The 13,094-nt window shown below is 34.8% G+C and overlaps 1 protein-coding gene across 1 annotated transcript in view; it reads right to left on the bottom strand.

Annotated features, from left to right (window-relative positions):
• The window catches only part of LOC125061485 (MAP kinase-activating death domain protein), a 59,674-nt gene that overhangs the window by 25,680 nt on the left and 20,900 nt on the right, over window positions 1–13,094 (bottom strand). Inside the window, exons 10-20 of the mRNA XM_047666956.1 lie at window positions 12,906–12,938; window positions 10,806–10,897; window positions 9,656–9,872; window positions 8,029–8,187; window positions 7,108–7,318; window positions 6,263–6,364; window positions 5,370–5,458; window positions 4,638–4,814; window positions 3,408–3,551; window positions 1,668–1,799; window positions 91–141 (exon numbers count right to left, since the gene is read on the bottom strand). Of these exons, the coding sequence (XP_047522912.1) occupies window positions 91–141; window positions 1,668–1,799; window positions 3,408–3,551; window positions 4,638–4,814; window positions 5,370–5,458; window positions 6,263–6,364; window positions 7,108–7,318; window positions 8,029–8,187; window positions 9,656–9,872; window positions 10,806–10,897; window positions 12,906–12,938 (1,407 nt within the window). The remainder of the gene's footprint in view (window positions 1–90; window positions 142–1,667; window positions 1,800–3,407; window positions 3,552–4,637; window positions 4,815–5,369; window positions 5,459–6,262; window positions 6,365–7,107; window positions 7,319–8,028; window positions 8,188–9,655; window positions 9,873–10,805; window positions 10,898–12,905; window positions 12,939–13,094) is intronic.

Genomic DNA, 13,094 nt, shown 5'->3' with positions numbered 1-13,094 from the left:
CGAAACCAGGCATGGACAAATGCAGTGTTGTGACCAAACGTATCGAACGACTAAATACAAATGGGCAACTAGACCATTCCATTCGGATACCTTATCAAAAGGAGCAAATATTTTCTTATCCTCCCCGTGTTCCTGTCCTTTCTTTTCGATAAAGCAAAAAATTCAAATAAACAATTTATTATGTATTTATAGAATCGTTGACCTTGCTTAATCTAAATACTATATAAATTAATTATACTTAGGGTCCGTTTCACAATGTATGGATAAAGTACCAAATAGCAAAACATAAATTATTTGGAAGATAAAAAATACTATTTGACACTTCATCGGACTCATAACTTATGATGTGAACTTACTTTATGTGACGAATAGCGCTATCTGACAGTCGTGAAACGCAATAATAGTGTTTATCCTACCAATAAGCAATAAATAGCTAATTTGGAACTTATGTAGAACTTACCCGTAAATTGTGAAACAGACCCTTATTATATATAAATTACGCGTCACAAACAACGTATATTACTGACTCCTCAACCACTTAACCGATTTCAATTAAATTTGCACACCGTGTGTAGTTTAATCTAACTTAAAATATAGGATAGCTTACATATCTCTAAATTAAATGTATAAAATTCTCGTGTCATAATGTTCGTTCCCATACTCCTCCGAAATGGCTTGTCCGATTCTTATGACATTTTTATGCATATTCAGTAAGTCTGAGAATCGGCTACTATCTATCTTTAATACCCCTAAGTGATGAGGGGTGTTCACCCCTAAAATTGATTTTTGACGTGACAACGTCTTATAATTCGATGGAACCGGCTGCACGCACGAAAAAACATGACTCATGCGGCGTTACCTCGCTGTGAGGCGTTCCATTTAAGGCTTGAAATGCAAGCGAGAGCGCGGAACTAGCGACAAGAGGCACAATCGGCCTCCGCTTCAATTATGTCAAAAATATACATAATTGTATTTAGGCGTACAAATAAATGTAACTAGATCAATTCAATTGTGATTTCCATTAACTACTTCTCTATATCCATACAAAATATCTATCAAACAAATAAAATTAAATATTTCTTTTGAAAAATGCAACCATTCCATCAGTATTTTCTTATGTCAACTATCGTCAGTAAACGGACTTTACAGACACCCGATTTTTATTAATTTTTTAGAATTTTTTTTTTGTTTTGATTTTTTTATGATACAGCATACAAAAATACAACCCCTAATTTTCACCTTTCTAAGATCAACCCTTATTTTTATTATTGTAGATCGTTATTTTTATAGAACTAAAAACATGTTTCCTAAAAATAATATACATGGCAAAACAAACGCTTGCCGGGTCAGCTAGTATGGGTATATAATTCTAATGTACGTGTGTATGTCCCTGAACTCCTCTTAAACGGCTGGACCAATTTGAATGATTTTGTTGTATCCGTTTGGGTGGAATCCTGGCTGGTTTAGATTTACAAATCAGCCCGACAAATGGCGCTGCAGTTTGTTTAAAATCCTAATCGCTTGAAATATCATGAAGGACAACGTCTGTCGGGTCCGCTAGTCGACTAAAAAACTCAATATTTATTATAAAATTAATAGTTAAGTTTACGCAAAGTCTTTTACGGGAATTAGACGGGGTTTTAGTTTAAACTATACTTTTGACTAACCTTATCCATGTGGGCCAATAAACCTTCTTGACTACTTTGTCGCGTTGTCTCTCTTACTAACTCTTTGGCCTGAGCTGCAAATTGTTCTAATAGTGAAGTTTGAGACGCCTGTCTTGATACACCACCTGAACTCTGAAATGAATGATAAGATTCAGAAGAGATTTTGCAAGGAAATTTTCATTGTTACTGGGTCATCGGGGTGCTTTAAATAATAGAGGATATTAGTTTTACTCTATATTAACCACTCGCGTACAACACTAGAATATGAGCACTAGAAATGTTAATTGCTATGTAACGAATTAATATGTAACAGTTGAAGAGAGTGGCAAAGTCTGACTATACTCTCGAGGCGTAACTATCATGATTTAGTTAATTGCTATGAAACAAATGAATGCAAAGTAACAGTTGAAGAAAGTGCCTACGCCTGGCTATACTTGCAGGGCGTTACTCACATGATTTAATTAATTGCTATGAAACAAATGAATGCAAAGTAACAGTTGAAGAAAGTGCCTACGCCTGGCTATACTTTCAGGGCGTAACTCACATGATTTAATTAATTGCTATGAAACAAATGAATGCAAAGTAACAGTTGAAGAAAGTGCCTACGCCTGGCTATACTTTCAGGGCGTAACTCACATGATTTAATTAATTGCTATGAAACAAATGAATGCAAAGTAACAGTTGAAGAAAGTGCCTACGCCTGGCTATACTTTCAGGGCGTAACTCACATGATTTAATTAATTGCTATGAAACAAATGAATGCAAAGTAACAGTTGAAGAAAGTGCCTACGCCTGGCTATACTTTCAGGGCGTAACTCACATGATTTAATTAATTGCTATGAAACAAATGAATGCAAAGTAACAGTTGAAGAAAGTGCCTACGCCTGGCTATACTTTCAGGGCGTAACTCACATGATTTAATTAATTGCTATGAAACAAATGAATGCAAAGTAACAGTTGAAGAAAGTGCCTACGCCTGGCTATACTTTCAGGGCGTAACTCACATGATTTAATTAATTGCTTTGAAACAAATGAATGCAAAGTAACAGTTGAAGAAAGTGCCTACGCCTGGCTATACTTTCAGGGCGTAACTCCCATGATTTAATTAATTGCTAAGAAACAAATGAAAGCAAAATAACAGTTGAAGAAAGTGCCTATGCCTGTCTATACTCTCGGGGCGTAACTCACATGATTTAGTTAATTGCTATGGAACAAATGAATGTAAAGTTACAGTTGAAGAGATTGCCTACGTCTGGCTATACTCTCGGGGCGTAACTCCGACGGTTTAAGTAATCGCCACGCTTATAAACTAAGAAAGCCTGGGGAGCAAATGTTCAGTCTTGGCTCGTACATTCATATAGCATCATATTGTATTTGACATAACAGAGTCAAAAGTGGGGCAGATAAATGCTTTCAACCGTGAAGTCGTGCATTCATATCCCAGTTGTGCACTAAAGGATTTGTTTGTATATTGCATTCAATATACCTAATCTAGTTAGTATCTAAGTTTAACCTATAAAATAAACATGATTAAGAGCGTACCAATTCTGAAAAGGCCGGCAACGCACTCGCGAGCCCTCTGTCATTGAGAGTGTCCATGGGCGGCAGTATCACTTACCAACAGATGAGCCTCCTGCCAGTTTGCTCCCTGTTCTATATAAAAAAAAATTGTAATTTCCAGCCAAAACCCATAAAGGTTGTAGAACTGGATGTATAAAAAACTGGAACTTGAAATCTTACCTTAGTGCGGTTAGCAAACTGCGTACGCGCATGAGCCGTATTGTCGTGGGCGGGGCTTGGCTCGCGTCTCGCGCGCACCACCGTCGCTGGGGTTGTTGTTGAATTCGAGTCGGATTCACGACCAAAACTACCACTGTCCGTGTCCTATATATTTTTAAATTATGCAAATTAATGAATTGAATGATTACAGGGTTATATTAGGTTTACGCTACCTTTAAATACTACCTAACGGATATAAACGAGCTTTGAATATGTGTTGTAAGTAATGTTACTTATATTTATTACTATTATTATGTATATAAACACACTTTAATGATGTTGTGGTTTATGACATTTTCCTTTGAATAATTGTAATGTAGAGGGAGGGTAAAACTTGGTGAGTTTGTTGCCGGTTCTTCTCAGAACAAGGCCTCCTGGTAGTTTTGCGAACGGATGGCGTAGTCTTGCTCTTTCGCGAATTTTGTAAACGTTCTTGACATTCATAAGCGGCATGCTAAGACGCATCTAAACTGAATAAAGGTATTTTGATTGATTGATTGACTAGCAGCTTATGAAGCTTATGCGCGTGTATTTGGGGAAATTTGCTAACATATTTTTAAAAGAGTCCAAAGAGGATGCATTAATGAAACTTTCCGGAAGCCTATCAGCCACTACTAGGTTTGGGAGAAAGTTCTTTAGGGAATTTGTATTATATTAAGTGGTCTTCAGTTTTAAAGAACTACCCCTCAAGTGTGTATTTTCACTTAACATAAAGAGCTTTTCAATTCTTGGAACATTTTAGTGGCCAGTGAGGATTTTATAGGTTTCAATGAGATCTCCTCTTAATCGCCTGCTTCTTGAAGCAGTAAGATAAAGTGCTTTTAAACGCTCATCATTATGTTCCTAAATGCTCAGACCATTTTCGTGGCGTTTCTTTGAATCCTTTCAAGCATATTATACGTAATAAATATCCTTTATGTAATAAGTAATAATTTGTATTTTGCAAGCGGTAACATGGCACGTCAAATTGACAGATAACAATTTGATATTATGAATAGAGATTATCGCCATCTATTGCCGCGGAGTTGATATTACAATATTCCCCTATATTTTTACAAAATAAACATATGTATCTCTTTTTAAAATACAGAAGAATCTTAAAATGCTTTCGGTAGCGGTGAATGATATTTTTAAGGTAATTATTTTCACGTAAGCCTAAATTAAAATACAGATTATAAAACTATTACTTACACTTTTCTTGACAGGCGTAGGTTGCCCTATATCTGTATTGGCTGGCACTTCATCATCAGAGAGATCACTGTGTTCTGAACTGGACGGTGACGGTGATGGAGACGTGGACTCTCGCGCTTGACCCCTTTGTTCTTCAGTTTCCTCACCGTACATTAGTGATGAGGGTGGACTGTACACCTATCAAACGAAAGAACGAACTTTTATATGTATAATCTATCTTGAACACAAAACTGCTTTTAATATTAGGTAGTATAATGTAATTATAATGTGATTTATCTGCTTGATGTGGTTTTTAAAAATATTTTTTTTCATAGAACAGGGAAACAAACGGACACTTATCTGATGTTAAGTGATACCGTCCTTGAAAACTCTCAATGCCAGATGGCTCGGGAGTGCGTTGCCGGCCTTTTAAGAATTGACCCGAAGTCGAATTGGAAATACTTCAGTGGGCAGCTGGTTCCACATAGGGGTGCGCGGCAAAAACTGTTTTAAAAACGCTCCGTTGTGGAAGGACGGACGTCGAGGTGATACGGGTGGAATTTCGTATTCTGCCTCGACGTCCGATAATGAAACTCAGCTGCAAGTCTTAATCCGAACAACTCCTCTCACATTTACCATGGTAAATGCGGTAGAAGATACAGAGTATTATTTAATAATTAATATTGTTTTTTTTATTAGACGGCCTCTTTAATATTAAACTTTTTGGTGCAAAAAAAAAGATATATAACTCACTGTTTTAGGATCCAAAGACGACGAAAGCGTCATCGGTACTTGTACTACTGCGTTATATGTTTCGCCTATAACGTGCTGCATACCTCCTCCTAAGAATTATTCAATAAATTAAATTTGAATAACGGTTTTAAAGACCGGACGCTAGCAACATTAACTTCGCCTGAGACTGATATTTAAAAAAAAAATGTTTATTATGGAACATAAGATACAGGTATCACTTATTTCCACGTAATTAAATTTAAATCTGTAGGCATCACTCATCGGCAAAGAAGACAGAGGGTGTAGGCCGAGAGAAAATGCCGGCGTAAAAAACTCTCGGTACTCTTTTAATAGCAAACCATCAAACAACACTTATTTTAAAACAAATTTCGAAAATATTTAGAAGTAGCCTGTCTAGCACTAGCCCCAGGCCCTTTTATCAACTAGATAATCGTTAACTTTATAGTAAGCCTTTTTACACAGCTTTTCTTTAATACATTTCTTAAATTTATTAAAAGGCAGAGGTAAAAGCCTCTGGGATTTTATTAAAGAAGAGTATCCCTATCTCAAAAAAGAATTACTAACTTTAGATAGTCTAGTACGGGGAAATTGCGTCTAACAATGTTTGAGCTTTATGTATAACCAGTGCCGCTACAATCATTTTTAGGCTCTGGTTTCTGTATTTGTTTCGTGATCATTAGTCTTTTCTAGTAGACTTTATCGGCGTTTTGTGCCTGACACACGCCGTTGACTTCTGGGTGAGACATGACATTCCTCACGATATTTTCCTTAAGTGTGTTAAATACGTACAGTCCATTGGTGCACAGCTAGGATACCTACGACCTCAGGGAGTAGCACTCTGAAGCCACTGGACTAACACTGTTTCACAAGACAATATTGAAAAAAATATCAACCTGGGGATAGATCTGATGATGCCATTTCAGAAACGAAATCACTTAGAGACGAATACGACGAGCTGGTACTTTCAGCGCCGTCAGAATCTGAACCACTTTCGTCTGAAAACAAAAAGGTTTTATTATTTATACTTATAGTCTATGTCTGTCTATGGTTGTTAAGTAAACTTCACCGTTAGATTTTTAAGATTGTAAAAGTTAAAATAAGAATGTTTATAATTGAATTGTTTTCTTTAAAATAATGATCATTCAATTTTTATCTTATTAATGGATATTTATTTATTTATTACAATAACAAACAGATAAAAATGCGTCTGATTGACCTTACTGCTTCAAATGATTTTTTTTTTAACTTTTGCTCTATTTTAGCTCTCAAACATATTTCAAAACCAGGATGATAAAATACTTATAACATATCTAATTAATTAGATGTAAAGACTTTTTGTATTGGGTCCGCCGGCGTCCGCGAAAATACAAAAAACCATTTTCATTTATTAATATAGAATATAATATTCTAGTGTTACATGTAAATGTATGTTTTATTGTTTATTGTTTATGCACTTCTTACGCTAAACCATAGTAGGTATTGCTTTATTTATTTTTCCATACTATGGTTGTCTTGAAGAAATCGCTACACGGACCGTTCGTTGGCTAATAACTTATGTAAACAATTTTTTATTTTGTATGTAAACAAAGTGTAAATATATAAATAATATATAGATAACACCTTGGCGCCTTAAGAGCCACACTATAAATATTCAACATAAAACGAAAGAGCTAAGAAAATTAATAAAAAAAAAAAAAGTCTGATAAACTATATACACGATATATTATGGAGTTATTACCAGTAGGCTGATTTTCCTGACGTTGCAACTGTCGTAAGGCGCCATTTAGTGAGCTCCCATCATCCCAAACGGCAAATCGTACTGGTTGTAATGTGTCTGCGAACCACTTCGGTTTGTCTCCAACTTGACGTGGGTCAAATACGCCCGTTTGAACCCGTAGAAAGGCTACATTGTGTGGTGTTAGTGACCACTCTGCTAAGAATTCCACTGCCTGCAATATGACAATTATACTAAATACTACTATCGATATTATATGTTCGCAGAGTGAGTTCACAGTAGCGATATTGTATCTTATGTATTTAATATAATATTTTTTGACATTATTACTGTAAGGATAATGTATTTATTTATTTATTTACACTTTATTACCTTATACAAAAACATACATATAAAAAAGCAGGTTTAACATAAGTTATAAGGCAATGGGCGGCCTTATCGCCTAACAAGCGATTTCTTCCAGGCAGCCCTAATATGGAACAATATGTATGTATGTTTTTCGGGAGTAAATATTTAGAAAACGGTTATTCATCGGTTTATTGTGCTTAGTTTTTAGGTAAATAGGTGGGTAATTTAAGATTAATAAAATAAATACACAAAATATGGAATAAAATAAATGAGATAGCGGGGATTTGAAATAAGATTGGAAACTAATAGTGAAGATGAAAGAGAAATGGACGAATTTGGATGCGGGCTTCACTCCTTCGGAGGTCGTGAACTAATATTAAATATGATAACTTAAACATAAGGTATTCCTTATTATAGTACTCGAATAAAGGCAATTGTTTTTATGTTATGCAAATCACGAATTCGCTTAAGCGGGTTTAAGTTCGTTTAAGTTCGTTTAAGTTCAGCAAATTATAGCATATGTATTTGTGGATGTATTTACTATTCATAGACATTATAAAGATTAAAAAAAATAACCTGTGTTCTAGCAAATTTATTAAGAAATGCTGAAGTTCTTGGCCTGGAGCGTAGGAAGCTGTTGATTTGGAAGGCGACCACGGGTCGAGGGTAGAGTCGCAGTGTTCGTGTGTGTTCCATAAAGTTCGCCAACACATTCTGGGAGTTGAAAAACCGGACCTGGAAGCAAATTAAGCAATTCTAGAAGTTATACTTCTTTTGGCGTGTTAGGGAAAAATGAGAGTATATATTAGTGTTGGTTTTTTCTACAAACGTAGAATAAGGCGAAATATAAAATTTTTGAAATGATTTTTATCTTGTTACGCCAAAGAAGTATAACTTCTAACGCGTGTTTATAAGTACACACACGTTTTTTTATAAATACTGGGTGGCGCAAAAGTACTGGCACTAAAGAAAATTTGTTTATTTTTTTTATATGACATTTGCTGTCATTCTGTTGTTGAAAATTGTGTAGTGAACAAATGTAAAATACGTTAAATAATCGTGTCAATGTTCTTACGGAAGAATTCATCAGTGATAAAAACACAACGTGAATTTCGTCGACGATTTCCCCACCGTCCGGCACCAAAATGTGATGAAAAGGGACGTAATTATTAATCGCCGAAAAACCACTTCTAACGTGGAGCAAAGAACAAATTAAATGAATGTAATTGTATAGACTCAGATGTTCAGACTCGTATTGAAATTGAAAATTGTGCCCGGCCAAAAAGGTTTGTAATCTCTGACGTGTCAAAAAATTATAGCTGTCAGAATTCTACGGAATTTAAAAATCCGAGTATAGAATGTTTACAAAAATAAACGTCGTGAGCATTTGTAATATTTTCAGCGAAAAACACTCTCTACGTAGTTAGTTGACGTGACCTTCACCCTTATTGTGTCACGCCAGAGCCAGTCTCGCCCACGCAAACATCTTTGTGTCGCTTTTAGATACATTCTTAGTTTAAGGTCATGATTTTACTGGAAATAGTCGAGAATATTTCTATCAATATCCTCACACAGTATTGGGAAATGCACATGCAATTATCCAAAACAATAGAAATCAGTGGACTCAGCAAATTTTCTTTTGATATATAAATATTTTTACAGTACTCATAATACTTTATTTACATGACAAAACAGGAGATAAAATGAATAAACAAGACAAAGGCGGTCTTACTGCTAAAAGCAATCTGTCAAGTTGTTTACAAGCATTGTGTTACCATAATTTTATAAATATAGAACCTTAACGGTTTCAAACTCATTTCTTTTTTTTAAATATGGAAAGATGCCGCGACGTTTTATAAAGTTGAAATGATTGGCATTTCGCAAAATAAAAATGCTTGCCCGAGTCAGCTATATTTTTAAATTTCGAATATTCAAAATATGATCGCTAAGTTCTCTATAAAGACCAAACAAAATCCAGTTTGGAAAACGTTTTAAATATGGAATGTTTTCTTGTTCTGCTGCAACGCTGTTGTTTTTATAGATTTAAAATGAATGCCATGTCGGCAAAAAAAATCGAGCCCGAGTCAATTGTCATCTATATTTTTTTTTAAATTAAGAATATTATTAAGTAAAATTAAAAAATCCAGTTTAAACAACTTTTATTTTTAGTCGAAAAAATTCAATATTATTTTTATATACGAACCATAGCAACTCTGGTAGCTACATCAACGGAGTCCACATCATTTCCATATATGAGTGGGTTGAAAGGCTGCTGTGGAGAGTGTGGTTGCGACTGTGGGGTATGGGCGGATGCAAACGAATGTCTCTGGGAATGCGTGGCACTCCCCACGGACACACGCCGGCTTTCCGGTGTGCTATGAGAGCCGTGTGTGTTGTCTTTGAATGACGGTGTGTGGACTCTGGAAATAAAGAAATTATTCTCTTTATAAATCTCTTTTAATCTATAAGTAACCATTCGACATCAACTGTCATGTTAGGACCGTAGCAAGTGGTTCGGGAAAAAGGAATATTTTATTGTAAACTAGCAGACCGGCCAAGCGTTGCTGTGGCTAAGGTTTTTGTTATATTACATAGTAGTAAACTATTCAAGGGAAACGGTAGAAGAACACCAGTCATGGAGACCACCATGCTTTTTTGGTGGTTTTTCTATTAAATTATAGCTTATGTGAAACGTTGGTACTTTCAACACAGCGCTATCTGTTAGAATTATTGTGAGTATCAAATAATAAACAAATATTTTGCAATAAAATAATATTGCGGGTGTAAATTGAGATGTAAGCTATCCTATCTTTTAAGTTAGATCAAACCACACACGGTGTGCAAATTTGATTGATATCGGTTCAGTAGTTTAGGAGTCCATAGCGGACAAACAACGTGACACGTAATTTATATATATTAAGATTTTCATAAAAATAAAATAACAATTCGCCGGCTCCAGCAGTCTGACTCTCGCTGACAGACTTTGATAAAAAGTTAGTCAGCTAAAGATTGATTGTTAATTAGTGTCTCATAAAATTTGTCTCCTTTGTCTGTTGGTGCAGATCAGATATTTCAGTATTTTTTTTATCAGGACAAAAAGTGTTCTGTCTAATTTCTAATATTTATATTCGGACCAGCTCGAGGTTATTGCTGGACCAGATCAAGGCCCGATGGGCTGTAGCACCTGGAAGTTGAGTTTACCGTCGTTGAAGTTCCTATAAAGCGTAGCCTGTAAAAAAAGCAATTCTCGCTAACCTAACATCTTGTAATGACCATATTATCATTATGACAAATCTTTTCTGTTTTAAATAAATACAATGGTTTGGCCATATAGATTACGTATTTAAACTTACTTGAGCGTTGCACCACCGACACTATCTCGTCTAGATGGCATTATTGGAGCAGTAGCCTGTTCTGCTGATGAGCTCGTAAGACTGCTTAAAGCCTAGGAATTATAATAATTATAAGTAAAATAAACGTCGAATATCAGGGTTTTTATAAACAATTAACGCTTCGTTTTTTGTACTCGTGTCTGTAAACAATTCTGATTCGAAGTCGAGACTGAGCGATGTCTTCCATCTGTCAAAAAGTATTGGATTTTGACACACGAGCTAAGTCCCGAGTTTGAGTCTTAACCATGGCCCCAGCGTCTGCTATTTCAGTCCTAAATGGCTAACTTTTAGGCTTATAACATAGCTACCTGTTAAATAGCAATTAAATTTATAAAAATCATAAAATAAGTCAAATGCCAATATTTTTGTTTCTAACATCTGTGGGTTAGGAGACTTGAGTATTTTTGTCTATGTTTATTTATTATTTTTATATTTTGAACAAGTAAAAATACACGCAATTAAAAAAAGAATAAGTTATTTTTTTTATGGCTCTAGCACGGTTTGTACATTAGCCAGCGTCAAGTATAAGATTTTTTATAATTCGTGCTTTTTGCCTTAGAAATTCGACCATGTCCCTCTATGTACGGTTTAGGCACTCGCCCGGTACCGCACTACAATCCGAAAGGCCGAGAACAAATTTAAATTAAATTAAAACTTGCCCTCGAACCGGGAATCGAACCCGGTACCCCTCACCTAAAAAGAAAAAGTTAATGTCATAGAAAAATTTGATTGGTCAAATGTCACCCAGATCATAATTGATACGCAATTATCCCTATGACAATTGACCTGCTCAATCGCTTATTACACGAACAAAAGGAAAATGCCTATTCATTAACTGTCTTTAATAACGAAACACAAATTTTATTGAATATTACTAGACTGTATAGTAGACTTGGGGCCGTGTAATTATTGCGCACTCGTCCAGTTTACGAACACGAGGGACAACGTTATTGTATTCAAAATTCAGACTGAAAATAGCTCAAACAAGCTCATAAAGCCTACTTTAAAACTTCAGTCTTGCATACTAAGCGCAAACATTGTATGCTATATTAAAAATTATATAAGTATTTATACGTATGATATTAATAAACGAAATAGAGTTTTCGGAAATAACATGACATAACGAATATTGTTCAAATGGCTTTCGTCTTCGAACTATCAGATTGACATTATCGTTTTGACGTTGGCGAATAGGCGCTAATTTCGTAATTCATTTGTCAACGATATTAAATAATGGCGCGCTAAGTAGAATGTTAATTGAATCAGTATTTTGAAAAAAAAATTTACCCACGAGCTTTTCAATTTTTTTTGGTCTAAAAACTTAAGCCTGGCCACAAAAAAAAACTACAATTTACCCTGTAATCTGTCACGTAAACAATTTGCATAAAAACTGTATTTCGTTTAAAATAAAAATATACCTAAATTATAATAACGCAGTATCAATATTTGTAACCTAGCATTCTATGAAAAACATTAGGTGATTAAATCCCTTGTCCCCAATGGGGCATGGGACAAACTAAGCACAATCTTGTAGTTTATATAGCTATGTATGCTACTCTACTTACCTACGTTATAAAAGTAGGACTACATATTAAACTTAATAAAATATACTTTAACGCGTTGAGTTGTATTTATTTACATGCTTATATAGTATTTTATACTGAAATCGATGTCTTTTAGTCTTCAAACGAAATTTGAGCTTGGTCAAAGGTGGTTAGACAGAAGTTCGAAGATCAGGATCAGATTCATAGAACTGATGTCTCAAACTTAGATTTACGTGGTACAAAATTTAATATTGGGCTAATACGGAGTAAGCTTGCTGTATTGTGTAATACACTGGCAGTTTACGAAAAATTATAGTCCTTTTAATTTATCTGTCGTTTTTTAGCTTTAATAACGTAAATATATTTTTTAATTTTATTAATGTTCACTTTGTACAAGACAGTCTCAAAAGACATCAATTTCAGTTTAGTTTTAGTTGATTTTTGTTATATTAACTGGCATACAATGCAAGTGTATACTAGGTAAAGTGAGTGTGCATGTAAAAATAGAGATATTTACTCCGGTTCCAGCTGTCCCCATGAGTTGCATACCCTAGTGCGATAGGAAAGTGTTTGGTTAGTGAGTCAAGAAAGAGAATGCCAGAAAAGATACCTCAAGTTATTTTTCTTACCGACACTATTATGTTAATTTAAATTAAAAAATATAATAATATTTTTTTGAAGTTATACTTCTTTAGGCGCGTTATGA

The sequence above is a fragment of the Pieris napi genome, chromosome 23 (genome assembly GCF_905475465.1).
Source record: "Pieris napi chromosome 23, ilPieNapi1.2, whole genome shotgun sequence".
NCBI classification, from domain to species: Eukaryota; Metazoa; Arthropoda; class Insecta; order Lepidoptera; family Pieridae; genus Pieris; species Pieris napi.
Note: the sequence above shows the minus strand (reverse complement) of the source record. Positions and strands in the feature narration are given on the sequence as shown.